At 41.7% G+C, this 27,087-nt stretch overlaps 1 protein-coding gene across 2 annotated transcripts in view; it reads right to left on the bottom strand.

Moving 5' to 3' along the window:
• The window catches only part of SORCS2 (sortilin related VPS10 domain containing receptor 2), a 710,878-nt gene that overhangs the window by 59,926 nt on the left and 623,865 nt on the right, over positions 1–27,087 (bottom strand). For both annotated transcript variants that reach the window (XM_075260385.1, XM_075260393.1), the window contains exons 10-14: positions 13,121–13,267; positions 10,747–10,849; positions 9,875–9,951; positions 1,370–1,461; positions 487–594 (exon numbers count right to left, since the gene is read on the bottom strand). In XM_075260385.1, coding sequence (XP_075116486.1) covers positions 487–594; positions 1,370–1,461; positions 9,875–9,951; positions 10,747–10,849; positions 13,121–13,267 — 527 coding nt within the window. The remainder of the gene's footprint in view (positions 1–486; positions 595–1,369; positions 1,462–9,874; positions 9,952–10,746; positions 10,850–13,120; positions 13,268–27,087) is intronic.

Below are 27,087 nucleotides of genomic sequence, written 5' to 3'. Positions count from 1 at the left end.
GGATGCCGGTGCCATGCATCAGCATTCAGTCGCGGCTACCCATTTTTTGGTCCGAAACCTGAGGTGGCCCCCCCAGGAGGAGGGGGCGGAGTGGGCAGAGCAGAGGGGTGGAGTGAAGGGGGCGGGGCGGCGTTAGCAGGCAGAGAGCAGGCAGGGAGTGGACCTGCTCTCTGCCTGAGAGTCAGGGGAGGCCGGTGGAGCAGCGCTGCGTCCACAGGGCCTCCCCAGTCCACCGCTTGCTTCCCGTGCCGGGCTGCTGAGACAGTGACGCTAAGCCAGTCCAGGACAGCTTGTCCTGGACTGGCTTAGGTCAGCAAAAATGCCGCCCCCCCGACATAGCGCCGCCTGAATCGGTTGCTTCAGGTCGCCTCATGGGAGGTGCGGCGCTGTTTAGAGGAAATTAGGCAAGAGGCTCGATATATGGCCCCATTCTCTATGTATATAAAAAAACACAAACATAATAATCCGAAGCAAAGAATAACATACGTCATCACCAAAGTCTCGTCTCCAGGTTCACTGAGAAGTCCATCCACGAAGACGGACGTACTGGTGAAATTGTGAACACTCCATGAATAACCTTCGTCGACACTGAATCTAAGGAATATAATAAAATTTAAAATTAACAACAAAATTTTTAAAAATTTAATCCGTTTTTTTTTTTTTTAGCAAATACGTGTTAAGAAAAAATGAAAACGTCTTGTATTTATTGAATCCTCATAATAGAGCGTGCCAGACTAAAACCTTCTCACATATTAGGACAATTCAATAAGTACGAGACATTTTAATTAATATTAATAATTAATGAGTTAATTATACAAATGTAACAGTCTCCTAGAAATGACCAACTCGGCATAATCTGGTGACAAGTAAATAAAACATGAAAGTTCATAAAACATTAAGACTCGTATTTGCTCCAATACTTCCCAGACTAATGGAGGGAGATATTAAAAAAGAAAAAAAAAATCTCTTCTACAAGTCTGGTTCATATAAATCCTTACGATTTATACTGGTATCTAGAAATTTCTAGCAAAAAAAATAAAGTTTATAAAATATGCAAAGGAATTAAACTGTGACGTCCATGACTGAATGTACACCATGAAAGGGACAAGGGGAAAAAAAATTACACGCACGTTGAAGGGAATAGGTCACCAAAAAATGACCTACTTTTTAAACCATGTTTTTATGGATTTTTTGATTTCTTTTACATTTTTCATGTTACTGTCTATATTTAAAATAAATACTATATCCTGCAATTTCCACTCTGACCACTAAGCCTCAAAATAGCCTTTTCTTTGCTGCAGTCTCCTTGAACAGGATAACACCACTGACCCAACATTGCATGCACTACTGACATCATGTAATACATTACTTGAGTATTTTCAGAGGGATAGATGTATCTTTGATGGCCACAATGACCCCACCGTGGTCCAGATATAAGATGTGATGCTCTTCTTCAAACACCTAGAAAGGTAAATTAGGTAATTAGATTATTGTATCAAATGTATTTTTTTCAGATTATGAAATTAAAACATTGGTTCATTTATAGTAATGTGCAAAAGTTTTAGGCAGGGGTGGCGTTAAAGTAAGAAATGGAAGGTTTAATAGTTCATTTTTGCCAATTAATAAAATGAAATGGATGAAGAAAAGATAAATGTACATCCCATCAATATTTGGTGTGACCTTTGCCCTTTGCCTTCCATCAGTTCTTCTCGGAACTGTTTTTGGCAGTACTCAGCAGGGAGGTTGTTCCCGCCATCTTGGAGAACTAAGCACAGATCTTCTGTGGCTGTAGGCTTGCTCCAATCCGTCTGTCTTTTCATGTCATCCCAGACGGACTGGATGATGTTGAGATCAGGGCTCTGTGGGAGCCGTATCAGCACTTCCAGGACTCCTCCTCCAAAGGGCAAAGGTCACACCAAATATTGACAGGATTTACATAATTTTTTTTACTATTAACGCTTCTATTTCTGAAAGCTTTCTTACTATTTTGCATTGTCTAAACCTTTGGCCCAGCGCTGTATATCAGGGTAATCTCACGGTCTGTTTTATTACTTTTTGATCTTTTTCTCAGATGATTTTTGCTCATAGCTGAAAGTAACTGCTAATCCCTCATCCCTGTAAGGTGATCCTGCGGAGCGGCACTTCTTCTCCTTCCTCTTATTCATCTTCCTCTTCATCTTATGTGCAATGTTATTTCATTCACTTGTTTGTTTTGGACGGATACTTTGTTTGACAGCCCTATAACAGCTGCCACTATCTCCGGCAGTAAAGAATGACAGATTAATATCCTGGAAGGTGATGACAATGGGCTAAACCTTCACCAAGTTGCTCTACCAGTTCCTAAATCTTTCCTGCGCCCCCTCCCCGAGCGTTCACTGCCAAGAGAAAAATTCTTGCGGAAAGGAGGATTTCTTACAGTAATTTTGGATTGGAAGCCTCTTCTGGTGGCTGGCAGCAATTCTGCACTTGTTCATCATCTGCCTGAAATGATCTGTCAACTTTATTTAGCTGCACAGGACGACCGAGACATTTCTCACAGCTCAAAACCCCCCTCGTCTTTATGATATCCCTGGATTTTAGGCAATAGGATGCTTTGCTCCAGTTCTCAGATTCTTGAGACTAAATTGCTGCACTTCTACAACTACAGGAAGAGTTTTCCTTAAAGAGACAGGAAACATTTGGAGGTTGTCTTATCGATGCATGTCACATAGGAGTAATAAAAGGTGGCCTGCAATAGGGTGAGGGGAGCAGGTCTGTGTCGGCCCTTACGGGTGGCCTATAAATTGCCCTGTGCTCCCCTTCCTGCTTGTTGTCTCTCCGTCGTTCTTTTTGCCAACAGTGTCCCCCAAAAGACAGCAATGGCTGTGACTATGTTGGGGGAACGCATATTCCATAAGGGAACAGGGTGTCATCCTTGCCATAGTCACAACTGTCTGCGAGTACCGTGCGCTATAGTATTAGTATCAGTCTGGGAAGTCACTGTCATTCCCTGAAACTAGGTCAATGACCTACTTATAATGGGCGAGAGTGATGCCACAATTTTGCACTATTTCTATGTAAAAAAATCCAGAATCTAAATTTTTGGCTTAATTTGGAATTATTGTCGATCAGGCACCAATTGACTCATCTCTATTTGGCGCCATAGGAGTTAGACCCCCTTTGATCACACATTTGTAACATATTGTTGCAACACACCAACAACATGGAAGGGCTGAAGAGAAGCCCTAGGGAAGTCTGAGTTTATTGAGGATCTTCTTCTCTTATATACAGTACAGTGCAGTTATATAGATCCGCTCTTTTTTTTTTTAAGGGATCAGGGGCTATAATCCATTAGGTAATGGCCTAATGTGGGGGCCAAAAAGTGGCCAATATACAATGTGTACTTGGAAAAAGGAAGCAATGTACAGTTTAGATCCAAAAATAGGAACAATAGGGGGCAATAGATAGTGTGGGGCCTATAAAGGAGACAACATACAATGTGGGGGGTCAATAAAGGGGGCAATATACAGTGTTAGGGAAAATAAACAGAACAATAAAGAGTGCGGGGCCAATCCAACAAAGGGGACAATATACTGCACGGGGATCAGTATAGGGGGCATTATACTGTGTGACGGTGTTATACCTTGAAACGTGTTGGGCTGCAGCATAAAGAGAGATTTACATTTTACTGGAGAAGATAGTGCCGCATACTGCAGATTTTTTGACATACAAATGGGGGCATTTCTGGTAAAGAGGGGGTGTGGCCTAAAAATTTTGATCCCGTAGCCAAAAATTTGCATGAAGCTTCAAAATGCCAAGTCTGTCCCTGATTACAGGGCAACTGGCAATATTCACATGACTAGTGGTCAAAATGGCCATGGAAAACATTGACTTTTCATGGCCTGTTTGCACCCCAAGGGGCGCCCGTTTTCATATATTTCAATGTATTGAGGGATCCATGAAAAAAGACAAAAAATAGGACATGTTCCACTCTTTGATGGCCCATCATAAAATCGGTCATGTGATTAGTCCCGTCACGAGGCTGATATTCACAGACACGTGAACGTATTGTTACTGCCAGGCTTCGGCGCAGATCATTGATCCTAACAGGCTACAAACCTAATAAGCAGGGACTGTGAATGCGGAGAACTGCTTTAACATAGAATAAAGATATGGACAGTGTAAGTTTGCATTACGAGAGATATGCGGCATAAAATCTTATGCTTGTCGTCTACTTAGATGAATTGTAGATAAGTTTGTTCCACTTGCAGAGAACATCCAGCGATAATGTATCCGCTTTCAGGTCAGCTCATATATATGTCCTGATAATAACAACCAGCCTGACTTAGCAAAAACAGGCTGACAGTTATATATACGCAGAAGTAATATTACACAACCAGGATATACGGCCAAGCTCAGGAACAGACAGCGCACTCATATATACATGTGCTAGCAAGAAGCTTTAGTCACTAAATAACCGCCATGACATCATATGAAAGTGTCTCCGAGCTGAGGTCAGGGCTGTGAATTGTGCGCAGATGATAGACTATGTGGACTAATATTTGCCTTGGACACACACAATCTCTATAATTCTCTAAATACGGCGTAGGCCTCATACTGGGACTGGTAATCCTGGCATCAAACGGGTTATTTCATTATAATATAGTCAGACTCAATGATCGGTTGACAAATGATCAAGCTGAGACCACCGAGACCACCAAAACGGGACCATTCCTGGGGTTCACATATTTTTTTTCTGGCGCAAACACTGATATCACATGACCTCATTTGCCTACGCTTTTACCTACATTTCCCATGATCCCCAAGGCACAGCTCATACTCCTTTTGCATTGTGACATAAAAAAATTGCAGTGTCCCCAGCACCCTGGCGTTCATAGGTTATACATAGAAGTTTTAGGAATTTATGTAATTTGCAATTTAGGAATGTAAACTATGTGATCAAAAGTATCCAGACACCTGGCTGAAAATGACTTACCGTATATACTCGAGTATAAGCCGAATTTTTAAGCACAGTTTTTGTGGTGAAAAAGCCCCCCTCGGCTTATACTCGAGTCAGCAAAAAAAAAAAAATTATTATTATTATTATTTTTTTTTTTTTTTTGGGGGGGGACTATGACCAGCCGCAATAGTAATGTATAGAATCTCCCAAAAAATTGTGAAAAAAAAGAGGTTTTAAAAAATATAATAAAGTAAAATAAATAAAAGTTCTAAATCCCTCCTTTCCCTAGAATACATATAAACGTAGAAAATGACTGTGAAACACAAACACATTAGGTATCCCTGTGTCTGACAGTGCCCGGTCTATTGAATATAGGGGATCTGCAGTGCTCCTGTTCCGTCGGGAAGGGGTTAATAGGAGCACTGCAGATACCCTATAGTCAGCCAGGCTGAATTCCAAGTGGGGGAAAAAAAACCCAGTCCTCAAGCTCGGGGAAGGGGCAGACAGACAACCAAAACACCCCCTCCCCTTCCCCAGCACCTACTGCACCCAAAAACTCCGACCATTTTAATTTTTGAAATTTTCCAGTAGCTGCTGCATTCCCCCCCCCCCCCCCCTCGGCTTATACTCGAGTCAACAAGTTTTCCCAGTTTTTTGTGGTAAAATTAGGGGGGTCGGCTTATACTCGAGTATATACGGTACTCAATTACTGTGTGGGGGCACGGACAGGGGATGGGAAGTTTGTGTGAATAGTCATGTTATGAACCAATCTTTATAGAGAAGCAAATGCATATGCTGCTGAAATGTACAGATAGGAGCAGCTAGAGAAGTTGCCCAAGGGGCCCAAATTTGAGCATTTGCACCAGGGCCCATAAGCCTTTAGTTACGCCCCTGCTATAGTTATTTGTAGGAAATAGATATAAAGTAATTTTGTTTGTTGCACCAAATATTCATCCCTCTCCATTGTATGCTATGCTAGTGCGGGTGCTCTAATTCACCGTGAATGAGCGTCCCACTACGCAGCATGTCTGCACACCTATCTGGGTAAAGGGGTTTCCCACGACATTGTGGCATACATCTCTGACACCCCTAGGACCCCCATCGATTGAGAGAACCGTGTCCCTATGTTTGGTAGAGGCAGCTCTTCCCTAGAGGAGACATATGCAATGGTTTCTTGTTAACGTCCAGCTGTGAAACCAGTTACAGGAATGTCAAACATCCCGTATCCTGCGCATAGCTAATCCGGGGCGACGCTCTGCAGACCGCAGTGCCTCAGAAGCCCAGGCTTTCCTATCTTATACCATTGTTCCGAGAATAAAATACATTAGAGGTAGCGAAACAAATATGAGGGTAAAGATTAATATTAACAGCTGGAAACAAAGTGATGGAGAAAAATATTTCTGCTCCTTCACGGGATCCGTCTTTAGTCCTGAAAACTTCATTTCACACAGCAGCGGGGCGCGGCGTGGAGCTAATTGATTACCTACATTACAGTGAATGAAAGGCAACCTATGCCGCTTAAGGCTGCTGTATGAAGGAACGGTGCACTTTAAGGGAAAAAAACAAAAATGGACACCAATTGCGTTTTCACAAATGGGGATGAGGGCTGTGTTCACATATTTTTTTCGTGCTGTTTATGTAGCACTTAAATACTCTGCAGAGCTGTGCACAGATTGTAGTCCTTTGCATCAGGACAATTTCATAGAATAAAATGCACTATAAGGGTGCATTCACACGATGTAACGTGCAGCGTGATCTAGCACGTATACGGCGTGTCAGAGTTTGCGCGGCGTAAAAGCTCCCATTCATTTCAATGGGAGTTAGGATCGTATACGCCGCCTTATTTTGCGGCCGTGATTTTGCGGCGTATACGATCCTAACTCCCATTGAAATAAATGGGAGCTTTTACGGCGCGCAAACTCTGACACGCCGTATACGTGTCAGATCACGCTGCACGTTACATTGTGTAAATGCACCCTTAGTACTGTATGTTCAGTGAGGGTGCCCGGTGCCAGACCCCCATAAGATCGGTAACTTATGACCTATCCTGAGGTGTCAATAGATGCACAGACCAATAAGTTGTAACCACGTCCAAGTGATATGAATGTACATTTTGTTGCATTGTATCTGAGCAATCTTTTTCAGTAACTTCTACAACTGTTCCATACAACTAAATGGGGTTTGCGAAAAGCAAAAACAGCTGTATTTAAATGTATACGCCAAATGTGACATGATGAGGGTTGGTCTTCTGCCTCTAGCTCCTGTAACTCAATGCGAAATCTGTAATGGGCCCTACCTACCTTGTGATATTTAGAAGTTTATTGGGCAGAGGGATCTTTGGGGTCCAGGGCCCTATAGTGACTGCTACATCTGCACCTTCTATAGCTACAAGAATGATTCCATTTCATGATATGAAAAAATTCAATAAAAATCAAATACTAAAGCTGGCCATATACATGAGATAAATGTCTGCCATGATGTGCCAAATGATACCACCATTAACAGCCAACTAGTTTGCCCGATCAGGGGTCAGTTTTCGAAAAGAAAAAAAAACACCTCAGTTTGGGCAAAATGGCAAATGATTCATCCAGTTTATTCATCATGTTTAGAATATACTAACCCACTACACTCGATGGCTGTAAATGTGGTGCATCTTTGGCAAACGGCCCTTTCCTGCACCAAATATGCCCCACATTATTGGTTCTGTGCCCCACTCCTTTGTATGAAAATGGGTGACATGAAGAAAAGCCCAAGTTGGGCCGGGGATGTCTCAGCTTGATAATTTACTGTACGGGTGGGATCACACTACTGTTATTAATGTCTGTTGCTGTCACCCATCCCAGGATGACAGCAACAGACATTCAATGACAGATGCAGATATAGACCCCTCGATCTGATGTCCGCCATGTTGTTTACAATAGAGTCAAAGGTAGCAGATATAGATGGAGGGGGCTCTGTCTGTTTCCGTTACTCTGCTACAGTTAATGTCCATCACTGTCATCCTATGATGGATGACAACAACTACAGTAACAATGATAGTGTGGACATGCCCTAACCCACTTTAGAAAGCTGGTGTGAGTTCTACTTGAGATCTACGCCAGTTCCATGACTGATGTGATTTCAATTCTGGCGCATTGGAGTGTATTTTTTAGATAGCCCAGCCTCTGAATAATTCAGGCACATCTCGCGCCAGCTGGGACTTAATCAAGACTGGAGAACCAAACACCAGTCTTAATACAATCCCTTCATTATATTGCCAGACCACATTTTCCAACATGATGGATCCATTTTTGTCAGGCAGAAGTCATCCGATTAACGATTAGTTGGCAAAAATTGACCATTTTGGCCAACTTTTATCTAATGTGTATGACCAGCTGTAGTAGAATAGAAATTTCCAGGGCATAGGGCGGACAATGCGATAACTGGCACATCCACTGCAGCTATCGAATCCCATCCAACCACAGTGGTCAATGGCCATATGCTTTTCTTGGTAAATCGTCAATTTTACCATTTTACCCCCAAACAGCATATGACTATTAGCTAGCACATATAGGTAGGTCTTTGTGGCGGTGGTCACATTGCATGTCCTCACCCGTCCAACTCTTTATTATGCCATGTTTCTGCCTTTCTATAAAACTGCATTGAGCTATTAATCAGACGTGGAACCGAAGTGAATGGAGCATTTCCATATCAATGTGTCCTTCATCTCACACCTTGTAATTACTATATCCCCGTAACGGCTTCATTTGTGTCATTGCACAGCAGCGCGGTGAGTAAGTGGCCTAACAAATAGATGGGAGTATTATTTACATTGCAGATTATTGCTGTTTATTTGTTCTATGTAGTGTTGTACAATGGAATGAAAGCCGCAATAAGACGACGCTGGAACAGGCGAGATCTCGAACAAGATTTACCTGTAGGTTCTGGCTCAGTTCCATTTTATATTCAGGTTAAGAACTAGTTGTTTGATGTGTAAACATGAATATACTGCGCTGGATAATATAATAAGGGCTCGTTCACACGGAGCAAGAGGGAGCGTATTTTGACGCCAAATCCACCTCAGAATCCGCCCCCTCACAATAGAGGTCTATGTAGACCGCGAGCTGCCCTTTCTTCAGGCGATTCAGCCGCAGTGTCCGCCTCGCGACAGCACCCTCCGGACTAGGCCCATTCATTTGGGCCTACTCCAGAGCATCAAAATCAGGACCAAAATACGCATTCCCGTGCCCCATGTGAACTGACCCTAAAAGGCAATGTCAAAAAATAGTTCTGTGTAATAACTAAAATGACAGCTGGCGATAGATAGAAGGTTAGCGTTAACCTGCCTGGCAATGTATGGCAATGGTTGCTAGAAAAATGTTACAGTAGTTTTCCGGATCAGAATATTGATGACCTTTGCTTAGAAAAGGTCACCAATATCAGAATAATGGGGGTCTGAGTCTTGGCCCCCCTCTAGTCAAGAGTTTGTAGAGGCCGCACCATTCATGTAAGTGCTGCATGATGTAGTGGAAGTGATGAATGGTATTTTAGATTCGTCTCTAGCCAACCTGATATCGATAGCTTTTCCTAAATACAGGCCATCAATATCCAGATTCTAGAAAACCCCTTTAAAAAGAGGACCTGATATCATGTCTGAAAAGCTAGTGACATATATCACTTGAGCGGCGCTGTCATCCCGAGTATTTTGGTGTTTTGTATATCGAAATCTGTTCAGCTATTCCAAAGTTATAAGCCCTTTTATTATTATTACAAATAAGGGTAATAGCCAAGTCGGTAGTAACACTGAATGCCATAGAGCACACAGAGACCCCACTCCTTAGAGAAACCACTGCCCACTTGACTAGTATACCGTTACAGATTTTGCATTGGGACCCTGGAGATTTTGTGACTACAGCCAATATTCACGTACACCAACATAAACCAGGAATCTCTTACTTGTCTCCATGTCTTCCCACAGTCTGATGTTATATACATTTCCTCCTTGTACTCCACCAGTTGTGAGCCCAAGTTACCTATATTTCAATAAAAAGACAATAATCACAGTGGGAATGATAAGTCACCATTTATATAGTAAAAATTAGATCCTTGTTCACATGGGTCCCTTGTTTATAATGTAAGGAAGGTGAAGCTGGGGCAGTCACTTCAAATTGTTATATATCGGGCATTATAAAACTTAGAACCAGACAAGCAGTTTTGGTGTCATATTGAACATTAGATTCTCATGCTTCATATAACACAAAGATCACAGTTCTACCAATATTACTTCCAGAAATATTATCAATTGTGAACATCTGCGGCTGTATATAAATATGCCAATTCTGTCTGGGTTTTCAACTGATGATATCTCTGGAAGTAATATAGGTAGAACTGCAATGGCATCTTTCCTATGACACCAAAACCACTGTTCTAAGTTATATAACGCCTGATGTGACCTCTTAAGCCTTAGTTTCCCTGCATTATACAAGAGCCCGCACACACTCATATTCCAGGAAGAACCCAGTGAGAAAGAACGAGTTTCGGAACAAAATTTTTACAAAAAGAAGCCAAAATCTATCAATAAAATATATTACAATATTTATTAATGTCACAAATGTTGTTACGTATTTTAGGTATGCTTTATATTATGCTAATAAACAACTATAGACAAAAGAACTACTGGCCAAAAAGTTCTAAAACTCCCCAATGTGACTCCACGAAGACTTGGATATTTTTCAATTGTGTCCCCGTAGATGAATCTTACATAAAAGCAGCTTCCTGCGTCTGTTCTAACACAACATATCAGATAAAATGTAATATAAAAGACCTACCGGCTCCCATAATCAGGCCCGGGGCTGTGTCCTTGGTATGGACGGTGCCTGATACATAAGGATTATCTGCCCAGCGGAGATGAAGGTGAAGGTGGCATTCAGGCTTTCAGGATAGAAGAGAGATCAAAACACAGATAATTATTCCATTAAACATAGTTCATTGCAGTAGTCGGAGTTCTTAGAGAATATAACGTACGACTTGTGTATCCTAACATAAAATGAATAGAAATATTGACCTCCATTGGCCTCCATCCAACTTTGCATGTCTCGCAAGTTAAAACAGGTCCAAACAACCTCCATGAATATATTTGAAATAAAGGTGACCACAGAGGCAAACAGAGAGCAGTACATTGAAGTATGGAGAGACGAAATAAATAACTCCAAGAAACTCACCTTGTACCAATCCCTGCAAAGGGACTACACCATGGCCCTCTACCTGGAGAGAATACGCCAACCCAAACACAGACAGACCCTGAGCCAGTACAGACTGAGCGCCCACAACCTAGAGATTGAAACGGGGCGGCACAAGCTGACGTACAAGCCACGGGAGAACAGACCGTGCCAGCACTGTGACCAGGGGGCCCTAGAAGACGAGACCCACTTCCTGCTACGCTGCACCAAATACTCAGCTGTGAGGGCCGTCTACTACCAAAGACTCTCTGCCCACATCCCAAACTTCATATCTACAGACGAGAAGAGGAAACTCTACATCCTACTGGGAGAAGAGGAGGCCACTGTGGAGATCGCTGCCCAATACGTGTCCAGCTGTCACCAAATGAGTAGAAGATGAGACGCATGGACTATAAAACCCCCCACTCACCACCCAAAAGACCACTAAGACCCCCCATCACCCGTCTACCCCATACTCACCGATACCCACAAGCCCCAAACAAGAACGACGAGACCCTAAGGACACTCAAACCCCCAACCCACGAACCCTGTACCAACCCCCTCCACCACCCCCAACCTCCTTTTTGCTTTGGTAACACCAAATGTTTTATTCTTTGGTAACGCTAATAAAGCTCATTTGTATCTTGTATCTCCAAAGAGATTAACCCAAAATGGAAATGATGGTGGTTCTAAGTGTCCACCCCTGGTCGTATGATTGACATAAGATGAGTGTTTGCCCTTGTGTGGGAAGAGTAATCAGTTTGGTGTGAACATGCCACAGTTCTAAGCTTACTTCCAGGGCATCAAGACCATAAATACATGTGCAGACCCTAAGGGCCCGTTCAGATGGAGTAAACATGCGTGTATTTTGGCAAAATACACGTGTAAAAAATACACATGTATAAATAAGACTCCTATTGAGTTCAATGACATTTTTTACATGTGTAAAAATACATGTCAAAATACACATCAAAATACACGTCAAAATACATGTGTAAAATGTCATTGAAGTCAATGGGAGTCTTATTTTTACACATGTATTTTTTACATGTGTATTTTGCCAAACTACATGCGCGTTTACTCCATGTGAATGGGCCCTAAATATGCCCACACAAGGAGCAAAGACTGTACCAGTTTCCAAGTGTACTATGCCAGCATCAGACATTATTGAGATCAATCAATAGGTCATCATTGGGTTTAACAATAATTGTCCAGGACACATAGATGTTCCGGATACATTGACACTTGAGCGTTCATTATATACGGTGCTAGAACTGACGCTAGAACTTCAGAAACATATTTTTTTTTCATGTTCCATATGGGGATGAAAGCAGTTTATAGGGTTACATTCGGATGACAGGCTCCCTTTAAGCAAGGATACAACTATTTCAGTGGAAAACATGACGCCATCTTGGAACCACTAAGATGTAAACATTCTCTATTACTGACCATTGTACTGTCCAATTCTGATGGATTGTACATGGACCCATTAAAATCAATGGGTCTATAAATACTTCAGTTTTTGCTTAGAGCACGTCTAAGTTTTTTTAATCAAGGCCCTGATATATCGTGTAGACCAATGGTCTCAAAAAAGGGGCTCTCGTAAAACGTCTACCCTCCTTATTACCGAATTTTTCTCCACTAACTCTATGACTTCTAGGGGGAAATATCTTAGTATTATAGAGATAGGATAATATTTTCTGTCTGACGTCAGGAAAATTACAGAAAACCCACCATATGCCACAGTATAGAATCCATACAACTCGTAGGTTTCTGCATCAACAACTTGATCAAGAAGAAATTGTTGACATTAATAGTTGATTTTTTTCATCTAATAATATATATTTTTTGTTTTCCATCGGTGAAAAATAAGTTCTTAACATTAAAGCAGCTGTTCCGTCTAGACAGTGCATATGTATAGAAGATTCTTAAGTTGGCGGAGTGAGTTACATAATAATAGATTACAGATATTATATAAACTTACCGGTTTGCAGTTGGTTGGCTTGCCCGTCATGTCTACACTTGGTGGAGTCAGATAATCCCAATCGCGGCCTTTATTATACGTTATAAGGGTGGTCACTTTATTATCTATTTTTTGATTGGCCAGAAAAACACCTTTCACCCCTCTGACCTGTAAAATACAAATAGGCCTTTTATGAAATACAGTAGGAACTTTTTGAAATTTGGAATTTTCTTACATCTTCCATGTTTTATTGTACTAAATTGTTTACGTTTGATATCAGGAAGGGCTTATATTTCCATACGATAATTCAGTCGCTAAGTCAGGGATTTTCAACCCCAACCCAACTCTGCAAACATTTGGTGCCACCATATTAAAAAAAAAAAAATCAATTCTGCAATGGAGTGAAGGTAGACTTTCAAAAAATTTAATTTTTCTGGAAATCTTTTTTGTCTCAAATGAAAGGGCCTCAGTCCTCCATGGTTTCCAATGGCAAAGCTAAATGCAGAACCCTGAGCCGGCTGCACCCCCCCCCATATAACATAATATAGCATCTAGCATGATCCAGCAGTAACTTGTTCTTATGCGTATTTGATACTATGACCGTGAAATTTTTTGACTGCCCCGATATCAATAATCCCCTCAATAATTGCTTATGGTTAGTATTTTACACCATAAGCATATTGTCTAAAATCTGTCCACTCACACAATTGTTTTAGGACTAACTTTATTAGGTAATCATTTTAATTGAATTATTAAAAGTTATATTTTAGTTACTCCCTCAGTGAACACCCAGTAAAGTTCGGCGGAGGTGGAGTTATGGTCTGGGGGTGTTTCTCCTGGTATGGACTGGGACACTTGGTCTCAGTGAATGGTGAACTCAACGCTGACGCCTATTGCACTATTTTAGATACCAGTGTGTTTCCTACATTATGGTGGTTCTATGGGTCGGACCAATGTTACTTCCAGGATAACAACACCAGCTGTCATGTAGTGAGGTCTACCATGGCTTGGTACAGTGACAATCAGGATAACCAACTGGACTGGCCTGCTCAGAGCCCAAACTTGAACCCTATCGAGCACTTCTGGGACGAGTTGGATCACCGAATTAAGGGGTGCAGCAGCCGTCCAAAATCGGTAAAAGAACTTACCTGTCTTCTCCAAGCCGAATGGAATAAAATACCACTAGCCGTCATACAAGGACTTGTGGAAAGCCCCGGAGGGCTGAGGTTGTAATTGCTGCTTGGACCACAGGTGTCCAAATACTTATTAGTAGACAGTGTATAAATCTTTAGGGTAAGTTCAGACAGCATTTTTTGGACCGGAACCTGAAGCGGAGGCCGCCTCAGGTTCCGGTCCAAAAGCCAGGTAGCCGCGACTGAAAGCCGGTGCCCTGCACTGGCATCCAGCCGTGCACTCTGTTCCGGATTAGGCCCAATGAATGGACCTAGTCCTGAGGAGGGAGTGTCTTCAGGCCGAATCGCGAGGCCTGAAGAATGAGCACCTCGCTTCTTTTTTCCGGGATCCGGAAGAAATGGCTCCCGGAAAAAACTCCTGAACGGTTCCCATTGATTTCAATAGGAGCCGTCTTTTTGGCCAGGATTTTGAGGCGGATACCGCCTCAAAGTCCTGACCAAAAAACTCTGTGTGAACTTACCCTTAGAGTGATGGGAACTTCATGTAAGGCATTACATTGACGTCATCCACAAGCACCCCTTCTCCTACCAGACAGCAGATAATTTTCAATTTCGATCGACTATTTTTTTCTACTAATATTTATATGTAAATAATGAGCACAATGATCCGTCTGTACCTTTACCGGCCTGTATCGCACTATTAAGTGTTTTATTATATCTGCCACTGGGAAGGTTTTCTAAATGAAAAAGCCAACATTTTCCCTATAAATATCCAAGTTCATCTCGTCAGGCGCTAGAAGTAAAATTATAGTTTATATTTCTAAAAATCGCAGGAGCTTAAAGCTCTGGGAGACAAAGATTTAAGACAATATTTCTTGTTCCAAGCAGTAAAATATATGTTACAGCATCTGAGTGTGGAAATGGAAAATATGTTCACCTGAAAACCTCATGAAAAGTACATTATATACGGATGGGGATTTATGTGCTGGGGGCAATGCCTTATAAATCATCATATATTTAAAAGTTATAGGGCAGATTTATAGAAAGGGTCCAAAAGTATAAAAAATTGTCTTTAGTGCCCGTGGCGACCAATCACTTCATTTTTTAAGAAAAGAAAGGTTGCTATGGGCCATAGAGATATTATTCTCTTAGACAGTTTCAAAAATCACCATGGGGGAATTTATTATTGTGTTTATGCACGTTTTTGGGCAGAGAATAGATGATTTGTGAGTAATGCCATTGAAGAGTAAAATTAGATTTTAGCACTGGCCTCACCACTTCTCAGAAAGTGGACAGGAATGGAGATGGGTACTTGGATCCTTAGACCCTTCCCTATTCACCAGAGAGAGAATAACAGAGTCACTATTTGACCTGTGGGAAGGGAGTCTCGACCGACCCCCTCCTCCACATTCCTGCACGTTCTATTATGCCCCATAGTGGCCCCTGCACACAGTATTATCCCCCATAGTGGCCCCTGCACACAGTATTATCCCCCATAGTGGCCCCTGCACACAGTATTATAGCCCATAGTGGATACCCATAAACAATTATTATACTCTGGGGTCTTTTCAGACCCCAGAGTATAATAATCGAAGACCCGGGGGAATAAAAACATTAAAAACCACTGTTTCTTACTTGTTCCCCGGCTCCTACGCTGTCTTCTCTGCTGCCGTCCTTCTTCTATGACGTCAGACGTCACATGACCCGGGACGCAGGCCGGGTTCAAGTGACGTCAGAGACATCAGAAAGGACATCAGAAAGGAGGCCTGGCAGGATCACGGAGAGGTAAGTAACAGTGTTTTTTATGTTTCTTACCTCTCCCGATCCGCCAATCATTATACTCGGGGGTCCGAAAAGACCCCCGAGTATAATGATAGCAGCGGTAGTGGCTGTCACCGGGCCCCTAATGTCCCGGGCCCTGTGGCAGCTGCCTCCGCTGCTATGTAGTTACGCCACTGGTCCTGGAATTACCTTGGCAAGTCTTTGCAGATAGCATATATACCATAATGTCTCTTCATTGCACAGCAAGACAAAGTTTGTCTATAGATAGTATAAGCGTCCATGAATTGGAAAAATCCAGCATCTATTCCTTTATATAAAACGTAACTTTTATTATGAAAAAGTTTTCCGGAGCATAGGCCGCTCCATAAAATCAAATACAAGTATGCATGATGGCAGAGATGAAATGACGTCTGACTGACGCGTTTCGGGGCGTTATTGTAGCCCCTTAATCATAGCCTGTGGCTATGATTAAGGGGCTACAATAACGCCCCGAAACGCGTCAGCGAGACGTCATTTCATCTCTGCCATCATGCATACTTGTATTTGATTTTATGGAGCGGCCTATGCTCCGGAAAACTTTTTCATAATAAAAGTTACGTTTTATATAAAGGAATAGATGCTGGATTTTTTCAATTCATGGACGCTTGTACTTACACCTTGTGCTGAGAGGCCGAATTTTCCGAGCACCTTCCTTTCTCCATAAGGTAATGGACATTTTTTTCTTTTTAAATCAGAAGATCTGTGGGTGAGCTGACATATGTTATTTATTTAATCAAGTTATAGATAGTATGCAATGAAAATACTTGGAAACACACTTATATAGCCTCTCGTTTTACAAGAATATACACAGTGAAACAAATGTCAGTCTAAGATTAATAGTCTCTTCAGAGTCACTAGCACAGCGTCAAAGCTACCTTTTTTAATTCTGTCTATCAGCAAGTATCCAATTCTGTTTATTTGGTGCGGTCTTCGGCCACTCCTTCTGTAGTACTCTGGCCATTCTCATTACCTGCTCGATTCTGTGGAAGTTCTGCTGCTCCGACGCTCTGCCTTCCTCTGCTTTTGCCAACATGAAGTCCCCACCTTAGACCTTTTGACTTGTTGGACCTAAAAGACTGGTTCGCCTTAGTGGCCTGGGGAAGAGTCTACTGTGTTACAAGACCACACAATGGGTAGCCCCATTAAATATGGTTAATCGGCCTATACAGTCCAATTGACCTGATAATCCAGCTCCAACCTATTGGTCATTCCAAGGTGCAAAATTAACCCAAGCTGTAGTTTCCAGATATCCAAACACAGGAGAGCAACCCTTTCTTTCATACAGCGTAAACATGTAAAATTTGCATATACGTGGCTTGTGACTTTTTTATACCAAATTATATAAAATATGCTACAAAGAGGTCCAGTGCAAAAAAGCGATTACCCTTGTCAGCAAACTCCGAACTGCTTGAATAATTTTTATTTTATTTTTATTTTATACTTTTCTTATTGAGAGGTCCATATAATGTATAAAATGAGGCCAATTTTATGGAACTGGAACTGCTCAAATGAACCTTTTATTTGCCTCTTCCCCAATGACTAACAAATATGCGATTGTAAGAACCTTGGCCAACTGTATGTGTGAAAGAGGACCATCTTAATACTGAGAAGACAGCATCTTACACATTGTATGTCAACCAGAAGTAACCGAAGAGGCTCAAAATGGGAGCCTAAGGGCCATGGCCATTATATGTTTGAGGTCCGTATACCGGGTAGACAGTATCTATGAATAAACTACCACTCCATACATGTGTGGTCGCCAGCCATTGTTTATCTGCATTATCGTGGCCTATGTGCTTTGTTGTTCCTATAGATCCGTGAAGGATATCAGAATACCAAATACCCATTCCTGTGGCTCCCATTAGGTGGGTAGTTAGAGGGACACTCTGCTCTACTTAAAGGGGTTGTCCTATCTCAAGGATCCTATCTATACTGCTAGCTTATGTGGATTTAAGACTTTTCCTAAATACATTGCTTCAGCAAAACTGCTTTGTTTGGCCGCTATCTGAGATTATTCACTTCATTGTTTACACGCATTTCCATAACCATGACCTGGGGATGATCTTATCTCTCCGCCCAGGACAAGTGACGTAGCTCCCTGCTCTCAGGAGGGAGGGGGAGCTGAGTGCTCGGAGCGAGCTTATATTTCTGAGCTGTTTATCTCCTGCTCTTTCAGTTATCAGGTCGGCTAATTGAATTTTGCTGATAAGGGTTGAGACAGGGAGTCTGTTACCTCTATATGTAAAAAAAGAAAAAAAAACAAAAACGGGATGAGTAGAGAGCGCCACTGAACAAAGTCCAAGAAGGCCAAAAATAAATTATTCATTTAATGGTTCCATAAGACAGACAGGAATGGCACAGGAATGGCTACGCGTTTTAATGCTGAGCTAGCGTCTTCCTCAGGCCAATATAGGTTGTGCTGTCAAGGCTTGGAAACCAAGCTCAACCCTAGCCATGACCAACATTCCAAGGTCAACATTGTCTTACCAACATTGCTACCCATCACTAGATTCGGCACAGTAGATTTTGGAAGCATTGTAAGACTAAGGTTTCCAGAAGAGGACACAGCATGTTACAATATCATTTCACAATTGCATTTGTGGCTGGTCACATTGGTCAATACTACCAGTGGATCTACTTCTGGGAGGGGGTATTATTATTGAGAACTTTGACCATTAAAAACACTCAATACAACAGAATGCACAATAAACTCAATACTCAATGCTCAATATATATTCATCCAGCCGTGGAAAAAACCCCAGCAAGGTTTCAGCTCTTCAGTGGAGCCATTATCAAGCCATAATACGCAATATCAGAAAGAGTGCCCACTTCTACACAAAAGAGATGTGAAAATGTAAAAAATGAAGATGGGGCTCTGGTGGTGCTGCTTTATGACACCAAACCGCTACCCTCACGAGAAAGGAGAACGTAAAGGGAATGCGGGAACAGAAAATGACCTATTTTTTTAAGCTAAGTTTTTATGTTAAACATGTTTTTAAACATATTTTCCATGTCACTATCTATATTTTTAAAAAAGTACTATAGCCTGAAATTTTCACTCTGGCCACTAAGCTTAATAATAGACTGATGCGTGCCAATTCTGTAGGCGTTTTCTTTGCAGCAATCAAATTATTTACACCACAGACAAGACAGAGAGGATTACAATAGAAGATAACACCTCTATAACACCTCATAACAACCATCATTGCATCCAGTACAGAAATAGGTGATGTCTCAGCTTATCTATTCCCCCTCCCTGCACAGAACATGAATAGAAAACTCTCAGTGACTTTGCTCCTGACTATTGGCGTCTGTGGCCATGACTATGCTGTAAAGCATATCACTAAATGCTGTTAACAGAGCAGAGAAGTAGCTCAGACAATATGGCCGCCCCCATAATTATGTACAGAGAATAGAATTTAAAAAAAATCTATAATCTGAAAATAAAAACTGATTAGAAAAAAAATTTCTGTATCTGGTTATACGTTTTTTTAATAGTTGCTTCTTCCACTTATCCCCATTCCTTGCAGTAGTGAAAAAAGTTATAACCCTTGGGCCAGTTCCTCTCGTTGGGTTTAGCCAAGTCTCCATGCACCCCACCCAATCTTCGTGTAGACTTTTTGGTCCATAGACTATTGATTATGTAACGTGTTCTAGCTGGGACATAGAAGGAGAATCAGGACTTGGCGCCAGTGACGTTCCCTTCCTGGCCTACACCACTGTAGCCAATGAAAACTGGCATATTTTGTTAATTTTTGGCATTCCTGTGGACATTCTACCCACAATTTCTAGTTCTATTGTTGGAAACAAGGACTTCTTTTTTGATCGATTGACATATCTGTTTACTTGCAAGCATTTCACTGGAACATTCTTGGTTGCGTCTTCTTCTTGGCCTTGGCAGGATTATTGGACGTTGTATCTTCTCACCTGGCAGAAGATATGTTATACACAGGAATATAAACAGGCGATGGTACGTTTGATATTCTTTCAGCTCTTTGGGTCCGCACTGTACGTTCATAGCAAATTAAAGCTGGAACTCATTAAGCGCCGATGGCCAACATTGTGCGTTGTCAGCACTGTACATCTCCTGCTCTGGGTTATCCCTGTGCAAGGCCTGAGATCACAACAGGACAGGCCTGGCACTCATCCACATACTAAAACATTTTTTTTTCAGCCATTTGTGGTTTTGGAATAAAAAATGAGAAGAGCAGGATTTTGATTATGTCGAAAATTAATGACCGCCTCGCATGGAAGTCTGGCACTGCTCGGGAACTTCACTACTTACACTGAGGAAAAATAATCAAATATGATTTAGGACTCCTTACATTGAAATATCCTTGGCTACTCTTATCCGAGATGTTGCTGCAACTGGAAAAACGAATTCTTAAAGGAAGACACGGAGACACATTTACGGCTTTGTTCTCACCAGGCTTTTGAGTAAGTGGAAACATGGCTTATGGAGATTCTCAAAAATGTTCCATCAAAGTCATGGTTTATAGATTATTTTTATGGGATGTGGTAATGTTTTTACCATATCCTATAATGCTTCTACGGAAGGATGACAAATCAAACCAAAACTATAGGTCACTGCCTCCCACAAGATCAACACACTCTGTTGCTTTTGCTTTAGCCAGTCTTCTTACCAATATGGTGATCTGTCCATTGGTGTAACTAAAGGGGTTGTTGTGTTCACAGCTACAACCAGGCCCTGAAGCCAAGGGGGCCCACAGGTCATCCCTAACACACTGTACAAAGGGCTGGATAAACTTCTTTGATATTCTTTGATGGCTGGAAGTCTGTACATAGCAAATTTATTCCCCTGCCCTCTGGTGCACTTAAATGAGATGATTTATGATAGACAGACTTCCCTTTTCAGAAAAGTGAAAAATAACCTTTCCATTGCAAATAATGGCAGTCGGGCAGCAGGATATAGCTAACGACAGATTCTTTGAGGGAGGCTGCGGCACAAAAGGGAGCATGATTACTGTGTGGGGGAATGGAAATGATGGAACACTTGTAGGCCAAAAATAGTTATCACAATTTGCCCATGGCAGTGCCGCTTTAACAAGGACCCCTAGGGACAGCAGGACAGTCCTGCATCATGGCCCCTGGGATTCCCAATGGTCTTCATACAAGGGCTAATAGGCTAAAATCTGAAACCAACATCAACAAAATACACAGTCCAGTCACATTAATGTGACCACCTGTCAAAATCCAGAATAACCCCCTTTGGCAGAGCGGACCGCTGCGAGACGTGCAGGAAGAGAGGGGATGTTGTGATGATGTCACTGGAATGTTGAGCCGACTCCAGTGCCGTGCCCAGCTGAGCTAGGTTACGCGGTTGAGCATACATGGCGCGAACAACCCGATCGAGGTGGTCCCACAGATTCTCGATTGGGTTCAAGTCCGGGGAATATGCTGGCCAATGGAGTATGGTAAACTCATCCTGGTGCTTCCTCGAACCACACTCGTACACTGCGAGCTTTATGACACGTCTCATTGTCCTACTGGAAGATGCCATCATCCTGAGGAAAAACAATTTGCATGTAGGGGTGAACGTGGTCTGCAAGGATAGATGCATACTTGTTCACCCAGATGGCTTATGACACGTGCCTTCTGCAATTGGTTATTTAACGTTGACGTCAAAAGTAGGCGGTGGTCACATTAATATGACTGGACTGTGTACATACCTTAGAAATTCTGTGCTGTTCCTGTGATGTTGGGACCACCATTAGAATCCTTACCCAGTAATGTAGATAGAAGTTGTGTTATCACAGCAGCCAGCTAAGGCCAGCTGTTATAACAGGATATCTATAGAAACGCACTGCTGTGACTATTATCAAGGATTCCCTATTACTTTACCTATTATATATGGCATATTATATATAGTATTGTCCTTTACATAGACTATAATTGCCTATTGCAAATGCAACCTGGATTTCAAGAAATGAATAGCTGGCTGTATCTAGGAGACCTGAGACCCTGGGCTGTGTCTCTGTGGTATCATTTCTCAGCTGCCTGTTCATAGTTCACCAAATTGTAGTAAGTGCAGACCTATTATTGCAATGCGGGTAATTAAGTGGATTTCAGTAAATGATACTTGACTGCTGTTATTTATTACGTACGCCATTATGTATTTATCCGGCAATTTTCAGAACAAACTGAAAAAACGGATCCTTGCAAAGTGCTAACTAATATACAAGGGACATGAAAAAGATAAATAAAAGTAAAAAGGAAAACAGGTGTTGAGATCAAGATTATAAAGTTATAAGATAAGATAAGATAATCCTTTATATACTGGACTATGGCTCAAATATTTACAAAATATTCAGTGAAGACCTTCTTGTGTGAATTTTGTGAGAATTGGTGGAGAGTAAAGTCCTGCATGGACACCTTTATCCTGTTGCTCTCAGTATGATAACAGTGGACACCCGGCGGACCCAATTATAGTCTTTTTAACCAATTACATAAGTTTGTGTAAACTCTGCTATATCTGTATGTAAACATAAAGGCCTGGCATTATATAGTTCTATAATATCTGCCATAAGTTTTCTTGTTAAAGGGAATCTGTCACCAGAGCCCAGTACATCAACCCAGCCCTGCAGATAGATAGGTTAGGGTCACCAGAGCCCAGTACATCAACACAGCCCCACAGATAGATAGGTTAGGGTCACCTAACTCTGTTGTCAAATTATCTCTTTCTAAAATTCTAATAAGTTCTTTGGAGCAATGAGGGCATTGCTGTTGCTCGAAATACATAAAAGAAAACACCCTCATTACTCCAAAGAGCTTATTTACATATGGTCAAAATTGGCGATATTTAGTCAATGGAGGCAGCAATTCCCATGGGGAAAACACTGTTTGATTTAGGTGACCCTAAGCTATATTTCTGCAGGGCTGAGTTGATATGCTGGTTCTGGTGACCCTAACCTATCTACCTGCTGGCTGGTATGATATGTGGTTCTGATGACCCTAACCTATCTACCTGCAGGGCTGGGGTGATATGCTGGTTCTGGTAACACTAACCTATCTACCTGCTGGCTAGGTTGATATGCTGTTTCTGGTGACCCTAACCTATCTATCTGCAGGGCTGGGTTGATATGCTGGTTCTGGTGGCAATAACCTATCTGCGGGGCTGAGTTGATGTAATGGGTTCTGGTGACTCTAACCTATCTATCTGCAGGGCTGGGGTAATATGCTGGTTCTAGTGACCCTAACCTATCTATCTGGAGGGCTATGTTGATATGCTGCTTCTGGTGACCCTAACCTATCTATCTGCAGAGCTGGGTTGATATGCTGGGTTCTGGTGACCATAGCCTATCTATCTGCAGGGCTGGGTTAATATGCTGGGTTCTGGTGACCATAGCCTATCTATCTGCAGGGCTGGGTTGATATGCTGGTTCTGGTGACTCTAACCTATCTATCTGCAGGGCTGGGTTGATATGCTGGGTTCTGGTGACACTAACCTTTCTATCTGAAGGGCTGGGGTGATATGCTGGTTCTGGTCACCCTAACTTATCTATCTGAAGGGCTGGGATGATATACTGGGTTCTGGGTACCTCTGTATTAAAAGTTTAACCTCAAATACACCACATCTGAACACATCCTCGGAGGAGCTGATTCCTTCTTTTGAGAAGCAGACTGGCGCAGGACTCTACCCTCTATAAGGAGTCGTACACGTAAGAATCTGCATGGTACGGAAGGAAATGCAGCTATTTCTGAAGCAGGGGCAGGTGACACATAAAATCAGCATATCATAGCTGTGGTTATTTTACATGTGGATTTCAATTATATTTATAGGCTGAGGTGTGAGCTCGGGGCAGCTGGGATTTTATAGATGTTCTAGGTCTAATTACTCCGAGCAGCATGGAACGGGATTCCTATTATAAGAGGCTGTGTGTACTGTAAGCTATAAACCGCTTCCCACTATGCCATTCCTTTTTACATTTTGCCACTTTTTTAAAACTTTTTTGTTTTTAATTCTAAAAGTATTTGTTATAGTTTGTATTCTGATATTTGTATACTGTATGATACGGTCTTATTGCATTTACTTTGATAATACTAAGCTCTTCGGTTTAGGGTTGATGATCCCAAAGTGAGAAATGAATGGATGATCACAAAAGAAGCACATCAAATATGATAAGAATGATATTTAGTGGCTTCCCTCTATTCAGGCAGGGGTACAGGTACTATACAGGGTTTTCCATAATACAGCATTACAGATGTAACATGAAGTCCCTGTGCGCCAATGCAAAATTTGTAATAGGCCCCTCACTTACTATGTACTTTCTTTAGTATTGGTGTCTTCTTATATTTTAGAGAGGTCTTTGGGCCCCTGATGCTCCAGGGCCCAGTAGTGCCGTATAGTTACACCCTATTGCTGCTTCACAGATAGATACGTTAGGATCACCTGAATCAATTCTGAAGGGTTGAATTAATATGCTGGGTTCTGGTGACAGACTTCCGTTAACTTAACTAGAATTTGGGTAAAAAAGCAATTTTGTTGCTCTGAGCCCTTTGGATGTTTCCACCTGCAGCCCCCTCTCCCCTCTCACAGCATATAGTTAAGCACACAGAGGCAGAGATACTGCAGCTACATCCCCTCCTCTCCCTTCCTCACTGCCTAAAGCGTTTTTGTTGACTGTGAAGTCTTGTGGACATTTACATAGGTCCAGAAGACAAGGGAATGTTGATGTGATATATTCACACATACTCCACATCAGTGGTTCTTAACCAGGGTTCGATTGAACCCTAGGCCCTATGCACGGTTCATTTTGTGTACCAGTAAAAGAACATATACCTATGTCTTGAATTTGGAAATAAATCATATCTGATTTATAACTAAAGAAGAGTTCGGTGAATGTGCATATGAAACTGGTGGTTCGGTACCTCAAACAAGGTTAAGAACCACTGCTCCAGATTATTGCAAAATATAGTGCCCTTGGAGAACTTGACCACTGCAATGGGACAATAGTCTAGTGATGGGCTGATTCTTATTGACTGGCTATCTCCAGTGTGTATGGCCAAAAATACCACCATAAATGTTCAACCAGGTTGGAAACAACAACTATTCAACGGAGAAATTACAACATTCTTCTGACATGACACGTCTAGTAACCAGGAGTCTTTCAGCACTTCTCCTGTGAACGTTGTTTGTTATGAGCTGTAACCCAAATTTACATTCTGATGCATTAATATGGTCTGCCGAGCGTACAATGAACCATGAAATGATTTGGCATTTACGAAAGTCGTATTTATATAACCTATTCTAGTAGCTGCTTGTATGAAAGAGTGTGAAGAAATCTTGATAGCTACCTATGAATCAGAGGCAGAGTGAAGATGGAACTAAACCAGTTGTCCTGGGCTTCATCCAAATTTTTGGCAACCCTTCAGGCTCATACATATGGCCGTGCTACCTAGAGCCAAGGATAACAATGGACCCTATCCTGTTTGATCAGAATAACAAGCAAACTTTAGGAAAGACCTTCTAGATTTTACAGGACGGGATGTAATCCTTGGTGGACCTTAGTCTGACTCCAGACCAGAAAAACAGACTGAAATAATTTTAGGGATCTGAATTAATTTTCGGGTCTCAATTCATTTTAGGTTCCTAGTCTGGTATATGCATGATTCCAAGGACTAGCTTAGGGTCTGAATGAGTTTAGGTCTGATTTCTTAATACATTTTGGGATCTGGTGTTCCCTATAACAAATAATAATAAATCTTGATGTTAAAGGGATTTTCCGGGACTTACAGTCCTATGAAAAAGTTTGGGCACCCCTATTAATCTTAATCATTTTTAGTTCTAAATATTTTGGTGTTTGCAGCAGCCATTTCAGTTTGAAATATCTAATAACTGATGGACACAGTAATATTTCAGGAGTGAAATGAGGTTTATTGTACTAACAGAAAATGCGCAATATGCATTAAACCAAAATTTGACCGGTGCAAAAGTATGGGCACCCTTATCATTTTATTGATTTGAATACTCCTAACTACTTTTTACTGACTTACTGAAGCACAAAATTGTTTTTGTAACCTCAGTGAGCTTTGAACTTCATAGCCAGATGTATCCAATCATAAGAAAAGGTATTTAAGGTGGCCAATTGCAAGTTGTTCTACTATTTGAATCTCCTCTGAAGAGTGGCATCATGGGCTACTCAAAACAACTCTCAAATGATCTGAAAACAAAGATTGTTCAACATAGTTGTTCATGGGAAGGATACAAAAAGCTGTCTCAGAGATTTAACCTGTCAGTTTCCACTGTGAGGAACATAGTAAGGAAATGGAAGACCACAGGGACAGTTCTTGTTAAGCCCAGAAGTGGCAGGCCAAGAAAAATATCAGAAAGGCAGAGAAGAAGAATGGTGAGAACAGTCAAGGACAATCCACAGACCACCTCCAAAGAGCTGCAGCATCATCTTGCTGCAGATGGTGTCACTGTGCATCGGTCAACTATACAGCGCACTTTGCACAAATAGAAGCTGTATGGGAGAGTGATGAGAAAGAAGCCGTTTCTGCACGTACGCCACAAATAGAGTTGCCTGAGGTATGAAAAAGCACATTTGGACAAGGCAGCTTCATTTTGGAAACAAAAATTGAGTTGTTTGGTTATAAAAAAAGGCGTTATGCATGGCGTCCAAAAAGAAACAGCATTCCAAGAAAAACACATGCTACCCACTGTAAAATTTGGTGGAGGTTCCATCATGCTTTGGGGCTGTGTGGCCAATGCCGGCATCGGGAATCTTGTTAAAGTTGAGGGTCGCATGGATTCCACTCAGTATCAGCAGATTCTTGAGAATAATGTTCAAGAATCAGTGACGAAGTTGAAGTTACGCCGGGGATGGATATTTCAGCAAGACAATGATCCAAACACCGCTCCAAATCGACTCAGGCATTCATGCAGAGGAACAATTACAATGTTCTGGAATGGCCATCCCAGTCCCCAGACCTGAATATCATTGAACATCTGTGGGATGATCTGAAGCGGGCTGTCCATGCTCGGCGACCATCTAACTTAACTGAACTTGAATT

This window comes from Leptodactylus fuscus, chromosome 1 (genome assembly GCF_031893055.1).
Source record: "Leptodactylus fuscus isolate aLepFus1 chromosome 1, aLepFus1.hap2, whole genome shotgun sequence".
NCBI classification, from domain to species: Eukaryota; Metazoa; Chordata; class Amphibia; order Anura; family Leptodactylidae; genus Leptodactylus; species Leptodactylus fuscus.
This window is presented reverse-complemented; position numbering and strand designations above follow the sequence as displayed.